This window comes from Echinops telfairi, unplaced genomic scaffold, assembly GCF_000313985.2.
Source record: "Echinops telfairi isolate 266 unplaced genomic scaffold, ASM31398v2 ScPeMD7_6;HRSCAF=24_1, whole genome shotgun sequence".
Taxonomy (NCBI): Eukaryota; Metazoa; Chordata; class Mammalia; order Afrosoricida; family Tenrecidae; genus Echinops; species Echinops telfairi.
Window position 1 is genome coordinate 3230046 of NW_022103903.1, and position 16978 is coordinate 3247023.

The 16978-nt window shown below is 38.1% G+C and overlaps 1 protein-coding gene across 1 annotated transcript; it reads left to right on the plus strand.

Annotated features, from left to right (window-relative positions):
- Positions 1–16003: 16003 nt before the first annotated feature.
- On the plus strand, positions 16004–16214 carry LOC105978960 (60S ribosomal protein L39-like). Its single transcript, XM_045286220.1, has one exon. The coding sequence runs from the start codon at positions 16059–16061 to the stop codon at positions 16212–16214; it is 156 nt and encodes a 51-aa protein (XP_045142155.1). The 5' UTR covers positions 16004–16058.
- The last annotated feature ends 764 nt before the right edge of the window (positions 16215–16978 follow it).

Here is a 16978-nt window from a genome sequence, read left to right on the forward strand (position 1 = left end):
GTGAGTATCATAGAATGCCAATTTAATAGAAGAAAGTATTCTTGCATTGAGGGAGTACTTGAGTGGAGGCCCAATGCCCTTCTGCTACCTTAATACTAAACCTATAAATATATGCACATCCTGACTTTCAACCACACAGTACCCCCTTGTTATGTTAGCACAACTGCCTCTTGATTTTTGTACAAGTTCCGAACCCGCACAATGAAGTGTTCTGGCATTTCCATACTTCTCAAGGCTATCCACAATTTATTATGGTCCAGAAAGTCTAATTCCTTTCTCCATCAATGAAACATAATTAATTATCTTCCCTGTATTCTCAGCTTGAGCCAAGATCCACCTGACATAAGCAATAATATCCCTTGTTCCATGTCCTCTTCTGAATCAGGCCTGAATTTCTGGCAGTTTCCTCTCAATGTGTTGCTGCAACCATTTTTGGAAAATCTTCCGCAAAATGTTATGTGTGTGTGATATTAATGACATCATACTATAGTTTGAGCATTCTGTTGATCACTTTTCTTTGAAATGGGCACATCTATGGATCTCCTCCAGTCAGTTGGTCAAGTATCTGATTTCCAAATTTCCTGGCATGGACAAGTGAGTGCTTCCAGTGTTTTTTCAGTTGTATGATACATTCAATTCCTGGAGCCTTGCTAATACATTCAGTGCAGCTTCAACTTCTTCCTTCAGCCCCACTGGTTCTTGCTGATATGCTACCTCCAGAAATGGTGGAATGTGGACTAGTTCTTTTTGGTACAGTGTGACTGTGTATCTTTCCATGTTCTCTTGATGCTTCTTGCATCATGCAATATTGTGTCTATAGAATCTTTCAATATTGTAATTTAAGGCTTGAATTATTTTCTGTGTTCTTTCAGGTTCAGATATGCTGAGCATGCCCTTTCCTTTTGTTTCCTCATTCTAAGTCCTTTCACAGTCTGTTCTCTTTGTCTTTGTCTTCTTGAGCTACTCTTTCAGCTCCTTGACTTCATCATCTCTTCTATTTGCTTTAGCTACTCTATAATTAGGAGCAAGTTTTAGAGTCTCTTCTGACATCCACTTTGATCTTTTCTTTCTTTCCTGTCTTTGTAATGAGCTTTTGTTTCTTCATGAATGAGACAATCTTGATTTCCTCCCGGTCTTGATGCCCTCCCACAGATCATCAAATCTAATGTCATTAATGTTCAATTCATCAAATCTGTTCTTGAGATGTTCTCAAAATCTTACATGATTATTGTTTGCTATACTGGAAATGATAGATTCTAGAGGAATGGTGTTACATTCAATGTCAAAAATGGCACTTCAAGATCTGTCTTGAAGTATAATCCTGTTTGTAATAGGATAGGTATCCACATACATGGAAATCGAGTTAACACAACTAGTATTCAAATTTATACCCAAAGCACTAAAGCCAAGGATGCTGAAATTGAAGAATTTTACCAGTTGGAAATTGATTAAAAAAATGCAATCAATGTGCAATGATAGTTGCTGGTGGGAAACAAAGTGGAATGAGCAATAATTAGGTAATATGGCCGTAGTGAAAGAAATGGGACTAGAGTTTGTATGATAGCCTTTTTCAAGGTTTCTTAATTGCAAATACCTTTTGATAACAGTACAGAAGGTGACTATACTCGTAGTCTTCTCCAAATGGAATACACAGAAATCAAATGGACCACATTTGTGGGAATAAAAAATAGAGCAGCACTATATCAGCAGCTAAAATGTAGCCAGTTGGCAACTGTGAAACAGACAATCAATTGTTCAAATGCGAGTTCAGACTGAAGCTAAAGAAAATTAAAACAAGTACACGAGAGCCAAAATATGACCTTGAGTGTATATCGCCTGAATTTTGAGGAAATCTCAAGAGCAGATTTGATGCATTGAATACTAATGACAGAAGAGTTGATGAGCTGTGAGCTGACTTCCAGCAGATCACACATGAAGAAAGTCAAAGGTCATTAAAAGGACAGAAAAGAAGGACAAGATCAAAGTGGATGTCAGAAACCACTCTGAAAATTGTGGTTCATCATCAAGTAGCAAAGGCACATGAAAGAAATAATAAAGTCAAGAGTTGGAAATAAAATTTCAAAGGGAAGCTTGAGAAAACAAAGTAAAATATAATGAAATACGCAAAGAGCTAAAGTTAGAAAAACAAAAAGGAGGAACATTCTCAGCATTTTTTTTAAAGTTTTGAACAGAAAGAGTGAGTTTTTTGAAGGGGGATACTTTGGAAAAGAAGTCCAAAGGCGAGTCTAAAAGACCTCGCAAAACATAAAACTGGACCTGATATTAGCTAATGGTGGACTTCCCACCAAGGAGTGCCTCTCTGGCAGGTCTTCTAGTTGGCTGAGCTGCTGGAGTATCCCTTCTCCCAGGCATAGTCTGGCATCTTATCAACCCCTGTACTGCTGCAACAACACTTAACAAAGAGGTGCCAGTGCATCAAACTTGATTCAGAATAGGATGTGGAACAGGGTATATCATTGCTGATATCAGATGGATCTTGGCTCAAATCAAAGACTATCAGAAAGATGTTTAGTTGTGTTTTATTGACTATGCCAAGACACTCAACTGTGTGGATCACAACAGACTATGAATAAACTTGAGAAGAATGGGAATTCCAGAATACCTCATTGTACTTGTGTGGAATTTGTGTATGGATCAAGAAACATTTGTGCAAACAGGAAAAGGGAATACTGCATGGTTTGAAATCAGGAAAGGTGTGCAGCTTGGTTGTATCCTCTTATACTTATTCAATCTGTATGCTGAAAAATTCATCAAAGAAACTGTATTAGATGAAGAGGAATGAGCATCAGGATTGGAGGAAGACTTATTAACGACCTACTCCATGTAGATGACATAACCGTGATTGCTGAAAGTGAAGAAGAATTGAAGTACTTGCTGATGCAGATCAAGGATTGCAACCTTCACTGTGGATTACAAATTAATGTAAAATCAGACGAAAATCCTCACAACTAGACTAATTAACATCATAATAAACAGCAACAGATTAAAGTTGACAAGGAATTCATCTTACTTTGATCCACAATCCATGCCAATGCAAACAGTAGTCAAGAGATCAAGGAAGGCAAACATTGCTGCACAGACCTCTTTAAAGTTTTGAAAAGCCTCAATGTTACTTTCAGTACTAAGATGAGCCTGACCCAAGACATGGTATTTTGAATTTCCTCATATGCAAACGAAGGCTGGCCATTGAATCAGGAAGATTAAAGAAGATTGGAAGCAAAAGTACCACGGACTACCCAAAAAAGAAATAAATATGTCTTGGAGCAAGTACATCCAGAATGCTCCTTTGAAGCAAGGATAGTGAAACTTTGGTTACATAACTTTGGACCAGGAGATCTCAGTATCTGTAAAGAACCTTGTGTTTAATAAAGTAGAGGTGCAGCAAAAAAGGGGAAACCCCTATACAAGATAGGCTGGCATCATGGCTACAACAATGATTTCAAACATAGGAACTTCTGTGAGGCTGATGTGGGACTAGGCGGTTCTTGACTCTGTTGGACAGAAGGTTGAGATAAGTTGGAACTAACTCAATAGTACCTAACACAAATGGAGAATGATTCCCCTTCCCTATCCATCCTCTCACCAAAAAGCATGGATTTCTTATTGGCATACCTATTTTTGTATCTTTATTAATGGAGATTTAATAAGATGTGTCCTTTTTTGCTTGAATATTTCAATCAGAATAATGTCCTCCAGAGTAACGTATGTATGTCATGTTTCACATTCTTTATAGCTGTGTAGTATTCCACTATACATATTACTGTTTTATTTTTAGTTGATCATTGCTGTTATCCTTAGGCTGCTTCCATCGTTTTGCTATTATGAATACTGTGGCCACAAACATAGGTGTATATATATCCACTTACATTAGTTTGATTAGTCCACTACATTATATAACTAGGAGTACAGTTGTTAATCATGCGGTATTTATACTTCTAGCATTGTGAGTGTTTCCCATAGTGACTATTCCATTTTACATTTCCACCAGCAGCGGATAAAGTTTCCAACGACTGTTATTTGGATATTTGTTTTAAATTTATTTGATCAGAGCCATTTTCAAAAGCATGAGATGATATCTCGTAGCTTTGATTTGGATCTCCCTGGTGGCTAAAGACAAGTCTCTGCATTACGTGGTTGTTGGGCACTTCATTGCCTCTTTGGTAAAGGATCTCCCCGTCGTCCAGTTTTTTTTAATAAATCTTTTATCATTTTGCTCTTCGAATATTATATATATTTTAAAGATCAAGTTCTTATCAGATATATCACCCCTAGAGATTTTCCCAGTAGGCTTCTTTTTTACTCTTTCAATAAAAATGTGTTATTGTTTTTGAGCATGAGTGTTTGAAGTTTCTAGATCCTAGTTATTCAGTAGGAGACCTGAGGAGCACAAGTTGGGTGCAATCTGCAAGATCTGAAGTTTGAAATTGACAGCTGCTCAGTGAGAGAAAGACTAAGCTTTCTACTCCTGTAAACAATGGCAGTCTCTGAAACTCACAAGGGTAGTTCTACCCTACCCTATAAGGTCACTCTGAGTCAGCATGACTCAAAGGCAGGGAGTTTTGTTTTGCTCGGTGTGTTTGTTTATTTATTTATTTGTTCCGGTTGTGTATTTGTTGTACGTTGGGCTGCTAACTGCAAGGTCAGCAATTCAGAACCACCATCACTCTGAGGGAGAAAAACACAGGGCTTTCTACTCCTGTAATGAGTTACAGTCTCGGAAATCCACAGGGGTCACTCCACCTTGTCATCTAGAGTCCCTCTGGCTCAGCATTGATTTCATGCTATTGATTTCGGCCTTGAAATTATTTCATTTGTTTTTGGTTTCTTTTGAATTTGTAGATTTTTAGTAAATTAGAACTGAAAATAATTAAGACCCAATCCTTGGCCCACATATCATCTTCCAGAAATTTTACAGTTTTGTCTAAAACATTTAAGTCTTTGATCTATTGTGACTTCATTTGGGGGTTTACTGTTAGGTATGGATCCTGTTTCATTTTCATGCAAATTAATATTTATTTTTGACAGCACTATTTTTCTTGTGTCTATTTTTTCAATGTACTCATTTATTGCATATGCTAGTCCTGCTTAACTAAGATTTAATTGAGCACTAACAAGTGGGCTATCACTCCAACAAGACCCAAAAATGTGGAAATGTCATTGAAATTGTATACTCCACAAAGGTTGGGAGTTTGAGGTTGCTTAATAAAAAAAACCCATTGCCTTGAAGGGACTTTTGGTAAAATTCTGAACATTTAAAATAATTCTAATGATGGCTTAGAAGGAAATGAGAAAATATGTAGAAAACTTCCACTGTAATGTAAAGAATATTGCTGGAGATGTGAACATTAAATGTGCTTCTGGTAGAGTCTTAAAAGGAAATGAGGAGAATGCTATTGGGAAATTACAGAAAGGAGTAAAATACTTGATTAAATTATATTTGAATATGTGTGGGAAGCAGAACTCGTAAGTGATAAATTTAGATATTTGGCTGAGAGATATATAAATTAGAACTTCAAAGGGCGGGATAGTTTTTATGCGCTACTTTTAATAAAATGTAGATGAAAAAGATATTGATAAATTGTGCAAAAGGAAGCTAGAACTTAAAGATTTTCTAAGTTCCATTGTAAAAAGAGAGAGAATATGCTCTTTACTGCATCAATGGTGTGCTACACAACCTTTTGCTAGATATTTTCATTGTGCGACCTATTGATCCAAATAGCAGAAATGCTTTCAGTTGAAAAGCACAGCATCAGACGGAAGGAAGAAAAGCAATCTGATATCTAGCATTCTGCAGGCAAGGAATGAACCAACGGAGTTACATAGGTACAAAGGTCCTTTCTGGTTCCCATTCAAAATAAAGGTGACCCAATAGAATGGAAAAATCATCAAACAATAGTATTAATATCATAGGCATGTATAATTTGACTGAATATAATTTTTAAATGGTGGCAGCTGCACATTGACAGGGGCTTCCAGAAACCCACGCTAGATTCAGAAGAGGACATGCCATGAGGGATATCATTGCTAAATCAGAGCAAACAAGAAGATGTTTACTTGGGTTTTGTTGGTTGTGCAAAAGCATTGGACTGGGTGGATTATAACAAACTATGAATGGGATTGCAAAGAATGGTAATTACTGAACACTTCATTGTGTTCATGCAGAACCTTCACCTAGACCAAGAGACAGTTGTTAAAACGGGGCAGGGAACAACTGCATGTTTTTAAATCAGGGAGGATAGGTGTATGTCAGGGTTTTTTCCATTCAGCATACTTATTCAATCTGTTACAGTATGCAAATCATACGAGAAGCTTGACTGTTTAAAGGAGGCTGTGCCATCAGGACTGGAGAAAGGCTCGTTAACGACCTACAATATGCATCTATCTCAACTTTGCATGCTGAGAGTGAAGATGACTTGAAATACTCACTGATGAAGATCCTTCAGCATGTATAACAACTGCAAAGAAAGCAAAAATCTTCACAAATGAGGCAATAGACAGCATCATGATAAACAAAGAAAAGACAGAAGCTGTCAAGGATTTCATCTTGCTTGCATCTACAATCAGCCCTCATGAAAGCAGTGGTTAATAAGTCAAACAACGTATTGCCTTGAGCAAATCCACTGCACAAGATCTATTTAAAGTATTAAAGAGCAAAGACGTCACTTTCCGGACCCAAGACATGGTATTTTCCATTCATGCATATGAGAAAGCTGGACGATAGACCCGGAGGACCAGGGGAAAATCAGTTTCTTTCAATTACAGAGTTGGGGAAGAGTATTGAAAATATCACAGACTACCAGAAGAACAAACAAATTTGTCTTGGAAGTCGTACAGTCAAAATGCTCCTTAGAAGTGAGGATGATGAGACTTCATCTCATCTACTTTGGACATGTTACTAGACAGTCCCATTCTCTGGAGAAGGACACCACAGTTGGTAGAGAGTCAGTGAAAAACAGGAATGTGCTCAGGTAGATGGATTGCCCAGTAGCTATAACAATGAACTCAAATGTCATAACTGTGAGGATGGCATAGGACTTAGCATTTTAGTTCTGTTGCACATAGGGTTGCATGAGTTTAACAGATTCAGCAGCACTTCACCAGAATTACCCTTAGTTAGGTGTAGGAACATTTTGTTACCATAATTCTCTAGTAAGATAGATTATGGCTATCACTTTCCATTGTCTGCTCTTGTGACCACATAATGTTTCACTCCAATATATTTGTCACATTTGCTATTTTCACTGCAAATAACATTAACAATTGTCCTGCTATTGCTTCCTAAAACTTTTATTTCTCCATTACTCTTTTATTACCTAACGAATTTTCAGTTAACTACTTAAAAGTTTTTACCAATGAAAATCTCTTTTTCATTGAGCTATTCCAAGCATTTAAACATCTATCCACTATTTTTTAAAAGTACTTCTGCTTCTTTTACTGTTATAATGTGAGCTAAGACTTCTACATTATGTAATATGGAGGTTCTCCAAAGCCTTAACACTCACAAACCACATATTGTTCCACCCTTTGCAACCCATGCATTTACTCAGGGCAATAAATTCAATCACATTACTTCAGCTATGGCAGATTTACACTCACTTGCTATCAGTCAGTACATTGACTTTAAAATTTGGCTCAGAGTTTTTCATTACCTATGTGGAACTTCTCTTTCATTCCTATCAGAATTGGCTTCCATTTATACATGCCCTTGGTCCTTACTTTCTAATAATAAATCTCAAATTCATCAACCCCCTTGTCAGGCCTCTCATCCATGATCAACGGAGCATTCACCTGTTATGCCCTGGAGCTGTAGAATTCCCTGAACTGTACACTTCTCTCCAAATCCCCTAAGCTTTACAAATCCCTTTTTGAGTCACACTTATTAAAATTTGCTTTTAATATGTGATCTGCCACAGACACATGCTGTAGGCTTGGCTGGTGTAACAAAAAATGGAATAAGAAAAAAAGTATTTTTATTTTCTTTATTATTTATGAAAAAGATAGACATTTCCTCTTTTCTTTTGTGGATACGTGATATTTTTCATTAGTCCTTACTTTTCAGCCTTCATTCCAACTAGAACAGTCATCTGATAAACCGTGGTCAGTGCCCAGGTTTTAAAGTTAAAGATTTTGTGCATTATGGAATTAGAAATAAATGGGTCTTGATAGCATTGATTATTTTTCACCCTAGACATTTGTATAGATTTTGTTTTCGCTAGAAGACGACATAGAAATGGCTCATTCCTTACAGCCCTTCTCTTCCCTGATACTTTCTACATCACAGCTTTCCATTCTATTCTTATTTCTATCCATAAACATTGTGGCCCAAGTCCATTCCTTTGTCAAAAACTACATTTATCACCGGTACTAAAGGCTACACTTGTTTTTGTATTATCATGCTAGAATTGAAAAAAAAAACCCCATCAGACTGTTGGTCATACATAAGTTCAAAAAGTTCATAGAAAAATCAAATTCAACGATAATCTTGGGAAACCTTCTACTCTGTCCTATAGGGTCATTATGAGTTGTAATTGACTCACTATGCAATTGTGTGATTACTTCTTAGAATGATTTACAAATGTTTTTAAGCCCCTTTGTGTAGTTCTATTTCAAAATAGCCCACCCTGGTATATTAGAAGGATTCCGTTTTGGTTTTTCGGATTTTTGTACTACGTGACCCATAGCCCAGCACTGTGTGCACAGTAGGTGCTCCGTAAATGTTTGTCGAACAATGAGGCAATTTATCTCAGCTCTAATTTTTTATTTTCACTTCTCTTAGTAAAGGATCTGGATTTGTTTTTCCCCTCCTCATTGGAGTACTGTTTTTCTTCACCCTCGTCTCTTCTACAGTTGCTGATTAGACTATTGATTAGGACCCAGAAATCTAGCTGCCAGCTCAGAAAGGGCATTATGTTCCAGCACTATTTTCCTCTGAGTGCTTAATGTTTAACCTTCATTCAATTAGATGTTGCAAGCTATTGCTCACAAGTGCCCCACCACAGAAAATCACAAGCTCATATTTGAGAGAGCGAGAGAAAGGAAGGCAAAGAGCAAGTTAATAGGACATTGTCTGTATGTTTTATAAGTCCTGCGGAGTTTGGGAATCCAGGTTAATATCAGAGAGTCAGGCTATGGAATTTAAACAGTGAGTAGATTTCAATAGGACAGTATGGAGGAGAGAACAACATGCAGCTAGATATATTATTCTGTGATTTGAAGTAGATACTGGGCAATATTCAGCATTTCCTCTGAAACCTTTTAAAAATGATTTAGGCCATTGAAAATAATAGTAAAGTTAAAACTTTTTTTAAGGTTAACATAGCTGAAGTAGGTGACCTAATTGGATTTCATTAACTGGCAGGTCTGGCAGGCCTATATATTTATGGGTACAAAGAAGATAAAATCTCTCTTTCATTGTGGGATAAAAAGAAAATAGATCCATAAGATACAATATGTAACACTTAGTAACTGTTAGTTACTATTTCTGAAGGAATACACTAGATTTTACATAAGAAAAACAGTATCATGCTCTTATAGCCCCACAGTGCTATCGAAATCATCAATTTTTCTTTGGAAAAGCACAAGTCCGGGGAGGCAGAATAAAAACTCCTTTTAGCCTGCTCCTCACTTACCTTCTCTCAGCTTTTGTGCAGTGCACAAAACACAACTGTACCTTACCAACTGAAATGCACACTAGATGATATGTAAACACCTGTGCATGAGATATATTCGTTTCACCATATATTCTGAAGAAATTCTGACACTTATAATTCTGATACAATATTGTATGTTTAAAACATTGACTGATAGATTTATAAGACCATATTGTTAGTAATAACTAGCATTAATCTGAAAATAATATTTATTTTAAGAATAATATATTCCAGGAAAAATACTACAACCTTTGCATGATCTCAGTTAATTTTGAATCCAATGTCGTGAGGTAGGTCAATTAGTTTGCTGTGTTTAACAGTAAAGGAAATATTAAATAGTTAGTCTGATGTCACAGTCAGTTAGAAAACGGGACAGACAAGTGTGAAATCCAATGTGTTTGTAGAGGGATTAACTATGACATCAACTAAAAATTTAAAGCAAATTAATGGTTGTTTGTTGACTTCCAATCATGAATTAAATTTATCTCCCCAAAATACGTGTCAGTTTGGCTATGCCATGATTCCCAGGATTGTGGGGTTGTCACCTGGTATGACTATGCTATATTTTGCAATGTGTAATAAATTCTGACCTCTGCGGGTTACTAAGGCAGATCTTAATGGTGTTAATGACAATTAGATTGTTTGTTATGCTAATGAAGCAGGATTAGGGTGAGTTCCAAAAATCAAAAAACTTGAACTCATTACCATAGAATTATTTGCAACACATATTGACTCTATAAGGTGGGTTAGAACTGCTCCTATGGATTTCTGAGGCTATACATCTTTCCAGGAGCATTTTCACAGAATCTCATCTTTCTCCCATGGAAGAGATAGTGGATTTAAATTTCTGCCCTCAGGGTTATCATCCCAACTCGGGTCACAGCCTTGATTCAATGTAAGAGGATTATCTGTGGAGTGTGGTTTCATCATATTTTATCTCAGAAGAGATAATCGGAGAGAGAAGTGAACAAAGAGAAGTATCTCAGATCCACCAAAAAAGAAGAACTGAGAATGATGGACCACATACTTTGTGCCTGGGATCCCTGTACTGAGAACTTCCATACACCCTGAGAAAGACTGGTGTCAAGACACATGGAGATTAGTAACAGGTCCGCCAGTAGTATTTGGATGTTTCAATCTCTGAACACCTTCTCCAGCATTTTTTCCCTTTTCTTTTTGCTATCAGTGTTAGTGTGAGGTGATATCTCATTGTTGTTAAAATATGAATTTCCCTTATAGCCAATGATCATGATCATATGATTGTTGGGTTGCCTGGATGTAATCTTGAGTAAATTGCTTACACATATTCATGCCTTCTGCTCATTGTTCATTCAATTATTTGTATTTTTATGAAGGTATTGCATTTTTCTATGTATTTTTGAGATTAGCCCTTTACCTGACATAGCTGAACTTTTGTTTTCCCAATGAGTAAATTCTCTTGTTTCTCTCTCCTCTCTCTCTCTCTTTCTCTCTGTCTTATTGTAGGAGGAACTAAACCAGTGTAGCACACCATATGCTTTGGGAAACCATGTTGATTCTTGCATGCTACTGGGTTTTTTGTTTTGTTTTCTTCAAAACCATTTTATTGGGAATTAATACAGATATATTGTTGCATAGTTCAATCACATTAAGCAGTGTTGTGCAATTGTTACCATAATCTATTTCAAGACTTTATGTTCCTTTTTGAACTCCTTCACATCAGCTCCCTTTTGCCCCTACTGTATGCCCAGAAACACTGATTCTACTTGCTGTCCCTATAGGTTCATCAATCTTGGGTTTCATAATCTGAAAAACAGAAAAGCATATAACAAAAATTCAAGAGGGTCACCCATAATGACAAAATACATTTGAAACAAACCTCTATATGAACAAACAAAAATTTTAGAAATATCAAAAATATTGAAGGCCACATCAGGCCCAATGCGTGTCTGAGAGGGTATCAACTGACAAGGTTTTAACCATTAAATTCAAGTTTATCATTTTGATCTTCCATAGTCATCTGGCAAGTCCACTCTTTGGTAACCATTTTCTTTCCATCCCTCTATTATGGGTACAGGGAAATCAATAGAGGCTTATTTCCTATGTAGATCTCACAAATGTATCTTGGGGTCCCATTGTCACCCATAGCTTTCTGCAAACAGAATCTCACAATTTAGACTCTGATACTCTTCTCTCCTTCGCTTTCATATTATATGATTTACAATCCTTCAATTACTGATGTTGGTGTGCTTCTTTTTTTGATGTACATGAATGTAGTATTTTTAGGAGGTCCCATTCATTTATTTCATCTTAAGTAGTGTGGATGCTTTTTCTAATTTTTGGTAGTGCATTTATGTCTTGTATTAGGCCCCTTATCTATATACTTCTAGGTTTATACTTGTCTTTAATCTATCTTTAGTTCTTCTTTTATAGGGTGTAAAATAGGGGTCCTGCTTCATATTTTGCAGATGGAGATCCAATTTTTCTGGTACTATTTGTTTAAAAAAAAACTATTTCTTCCCCCATTTAATGTGCTTTAGTTCTTTAAAATAAATCAGATTTCTCAGGCATTTGGTTGTATTTCTGGGTTCTCTGTCCTGATCCACTGGTCAACATATGCTGTTCTAATACCAAGCTGTCTTGATTACCTTGGATGCAAAGTATGTTTCCAAATCAGAGAGTGAGAAGCATCCTGTTTTGCTGTTACATTGCAGTTTTGTTTTATTTACCCTGTATTTCTTTCCTTTCCATATGAAATTGCTGACCCCCCCCCTCCCCGCTTTTTGTTGAGAATTATCTGAGATCTGGTTCAGAATTGAATTTTTAGAGTGCTTTTTGGTAATATTGAAATTTTCACTGTATTACCTCTTTTGATTCATGAACATGGGACAATCTTCCATTTATAATGTTTCTTTCGTTTTCTTTTATAAGGGCATTTTAGTTTTCTTTGGATAAGTCTTTTATTTCTCTGTTAGATTTATTCCTACCTATTTTATTCTTTGGGTATTTATTACAAATAGTATTATTCTTTTAATTTCTTTTCAGAGTCCCCTTCATTAATATTCAGCAATCTAATTGTTGTTTGTTGTCCTTATAGCTTGCAATGTTGCCAAATATTTCAATTAGTTCCAGCAATTTTTTTTTAAATTTTAATTGAATATTTCGTGTTTTCTACATAGAAGATAATGTTATTGGTAAATAGATAAGGTTTTATTTCTTCTTTGCCAATCTGGGTACCTTTAAGATAGTTTTTATGTCTAATAGTTCTGACTAAGACTTCCAAGACTATATTACATATGACTGATGAGAAAGTACAATACAGTCTGATTCCTGTACAGAAGGGAAGTGCTTTCAGTTTCTCTCTATTGAATAACATTCTGACCATTGTTTTTCCATATGTAGCCTTTATTATGTTGAGAAATTTGCCTTCTATTCTCCTGTTCTTGAATTTTTAAATCAAGAACGGATGTTGAATTTTGTTGAATGTCTTTCCTGCATCCCTTAATATAATGATGACATTGATTGTTGTTGTTATTTTCATATTGAACCATGATTAGCATACCTGGTAGGAATCCCACTTGGTGAGTATATATTGTTATTTAAAAATTTTGTAAAATTCTGTTAGCTAAAATTTTGGTGAAAATTTTAGCATTGACTTCCATGAAGATGGCGATGGAGTAACACATACTGGAGGGACTCTACAGAATTCAGCCCAGGAGAGTTGCTTAGAAAGAAATTCAACACTGCTGGAATGCAGGAGGAGCATCATAAAGATAAGTAGGCACAGACACGCGGGGTTTTGAAGGGTTAGGGGCTTTTGGCTTACCTCAGTGGAAGCTGCCTGGGGCTTGACCTTGGACCCGCCACTGTCTCTGCCAGAGCTGGGACCATTTGGAGCCCATAGAGGGGCTTGGTCTCAACACAGACACAGTTTTCGGCCACCTGCCTCAGGGCAGTGACTGTACCTATGCAACTCCACAGGAAGGGATAGGGGTTCAGCTACATTGTTATTTTTGTTTCCATCTCTTCTCTCTATCCCCCCACAGTCTTGGAGGGCTGCACAGGGGCTTTTTCATAACACAGCCACAGCTTGCTGTTGCCGCCTCCTCTGGCAGGACTATACCCTTGCAGCTCCACAGGCACAGATCGGGGTTCAGCTACATTGTTGCTTTTGTTTCCCTCTCTTCTATACATCCATGCAGTCCCAGCGGGCTTACTTTTGAATTTTTTTCTACTCTTTGTCTCTTTCCTATGCTCTCAAACTCCACTACTGACCTCCAGACCACTCCCATTAGCCTAGGACATCTACGCCAATGCCACACCCAGCTAGGTGAGCTCCACCCTGTGCAGCTAGCCGACCTCCACCAGAGGAAACTCTGCCCAACTTCTTACCTGGGAATTCCTTCCTGTGTGCCTGGGGGATTAAGGAAGTTCTGCCAACACTAGTCAACATTTCAAGCTGCTACAGGAACCTCTGCCCAAACTCCACAACACCAAAGCAGGCAACCCACCAGCCTTCTGGGGCACTCCCCTGAGAGGGAAGCCACAGGAGGATAAAGGGGTAGGTTAATTCCATAGTGAAATTAGCTGTAGGCAGTTCGAAGAAACATTCCTACAAGTCTCCCAGAGAGAGCCAGTGCTCTTCAAGTCCCTGGAAAATGGCACCTGGCTCCTCTAAAACAACACAACACAAAAAGCCATCAGCCCCAAGGACCTCAACGAAGAAACAGGAGAAACAAAAGGCAATGGCAGAAGATGTCCTGAACATAATGACATGCATAGAAGAAGCAGACATTGAGCTGCCACAGAAAGAAATTTTCAGAACGCTGCCTGGAGTCATACAGGATATGAGAGAAACAATAAAGAGAAAGGATGAAATGATAGAGGATATAAAGGCCATACACCAAAGCGACATACAGGAGCTTAGGGAGGAGATAACAAATACCAGTAGCAGAAACATTGACCTCCAGAATCGACTGGAGGAAGCAGAGACTTGGAGGACAGCCAAGCAGACTTTAACAAATGTGAACAAAAATCCAATAAGATCATCAGAGAAGCTGAAGAAAACCTAAGAGCTATGTCTGATGCTATGAAGCAGAAGAATGTAGTATTAAATTAAAAGTGGCGTGGGGGAGTAGGGGGCCAGCCCCACCTGCTACTAGAACTCACTGGTTCAGTAATACTACTTCTGGGTTCAGTAATGCACAATTGTACGGTTGAAATATATAAGTATTATATTAAAGTCATCGAGAGCATGAGAGATAAAAGAGATATTACAATGACGCAGTCAGACACATTTCATGGTAGCATTGCTCACCTCAGCCCAGCTTGGTGGTCCATGTTGAGAGAGGGGGAAGGAAAGGAGGGCAAGGGAACAAGGGAGAGGGGGAAGAGGAGGAGAGTGACCAGGGAGTGAGTAGCAAGGAGGGGAGGAGAGTCAGAGAGCTCTATATTGCTGACTCACACCTCATGCCTATATACCTTTTGGGGGCATGCCAGCCCACTAATTACAGGTAGAGACATATGTCACAAGAAGGGATTACACTATAGTTAACATATTAATGAGAGGGTGGTCTAGGAGGTGGGCTCTGGGTCTCCATAGGAACCATTATCAGTAGGGTGAAAACTCTGCCTACAGGAGCCTGTCCAGTCCCCAGAGGCAGGGAGCAGGCCCACCCCTGCGGTGGGATGAGACAGCAGTCTGGCAACTGATTGCCTTCGGTGGAGGGAATTCCTGTGCATCTGACCTCCCCCCACAGAAGAACATTAGAATTATTGGCTTACCAGAGGAAGACACAACAAAGAAGTCATCTGCAACAATAGTGAGAGAATTCTTGGAGGAAAACTTCCCCAGCTTAATGAATGAAAATGAGGCAACCATTCAGGAGGCTGAAAGAACACCAACTAAAGTGAATCCCAAGAAGAAGTCACCAAGGCACATAATAATTAAACTATCCAACTTTGAGGAAAAGGAGAAAATCACGAGAGCAGCTAGGGAAAAACAAGCAATCATATATAAAGGTTCCCAAATAAGAATATACTAAGACCTATCAGCAGAAACTATGAAGATGAGGAGAGAGTTGAGTAACATATTCCAAAATTGAAGTAAAACAACCCAAGAATACTCTACCCAGCCAAATTATCAATCAAGATAGATGGAGAAGTAAGAGTCTTCCCAGACAAGGAAAAACTCAAAGAATACATTAGAAAAAGCCCAGCCCTACAAAAAATCTTTGCCGACCCAGTATGGGCAGAAGAACAACACTCACCAAACATAAATAAGAGACCGCCACATAGAACAACCTCACCCAGAAGGCCACAAAGACGATTGGATTAAAAAGCTATGGTGCTCTTCTCCCTCTCTCAGTTTCTCTGTCATCCTGAGTGTGGTGTTGCTACGACTTCACCATGTCGTCTCATAAGACTTTCAGGATCAAGAGATTCCTGGCCAAGAAACAGAAGCAGAATCGGTCCATTCCCCAATGGATTCGAATGAAAACTGGTAATAAAATCAGGTACAATTCCAAGAGAAGATATTGGAGAAGAACCAAGCTGGGTCTATAAGGAGCCCCCTGAGGGATGGCATGCATGACCGCATTTTCCCCATCTCAAATCATGTTGTGTTGCATTAAAACTTTTGTCCCCACTTGATCAGTTGAACTTCTGTTGGCAAATCTGGTTTATTCCTTGGCTTTTTGCTTCCTCATCAAGTCTAACAATAAATAATGTAAAGGCTGTTGGTTTGAAAGAAAAAAAAAGCTATGGTATATACATACAATGGAGTACTAAGCATCGCTAAAAAGCAGTGATGAACTGTATGAAGCACATTGCTGCATGGGAAGAACTAAAGGAAATCATGCTAAGTGAAGTTAAGTCAAGCACAAAAGTACAAGTACAACATGAGTCCACTGAGGTAAGCTTTAAAAAAAATGCAAAAGGGGCATAGGGAAAAAGCTACTTTATACAAACATTCCTGGGGTGAGGACCAGGTAATATGGCAGGGCCCAGGCCAAACACAGGGATACATATGGTAGACAACTAAAAAGGAGGTGAGGAAAGGAAAAAATAATACTAATACAAAAGAAAATGGTAGCGGGGCACAGGGCACTAACCCACCCAAGGGGAGGATATTCTTTATATCTCCACAGGGAAAGAGGGACCAGACTTCAACCCAGTGCTCCAAGATGTGAATGCAACAGGTCGGCATGCAGTAGGGAACCAGTGAAGAGGTCTGGGGGCCAGTCCCAATCCCAACTAATACGTGGACACCTGCCTCTCCTCCCAGAAGAATTTATTTCAAAGAACAGCATTGACTCTGCAGCTCCGCG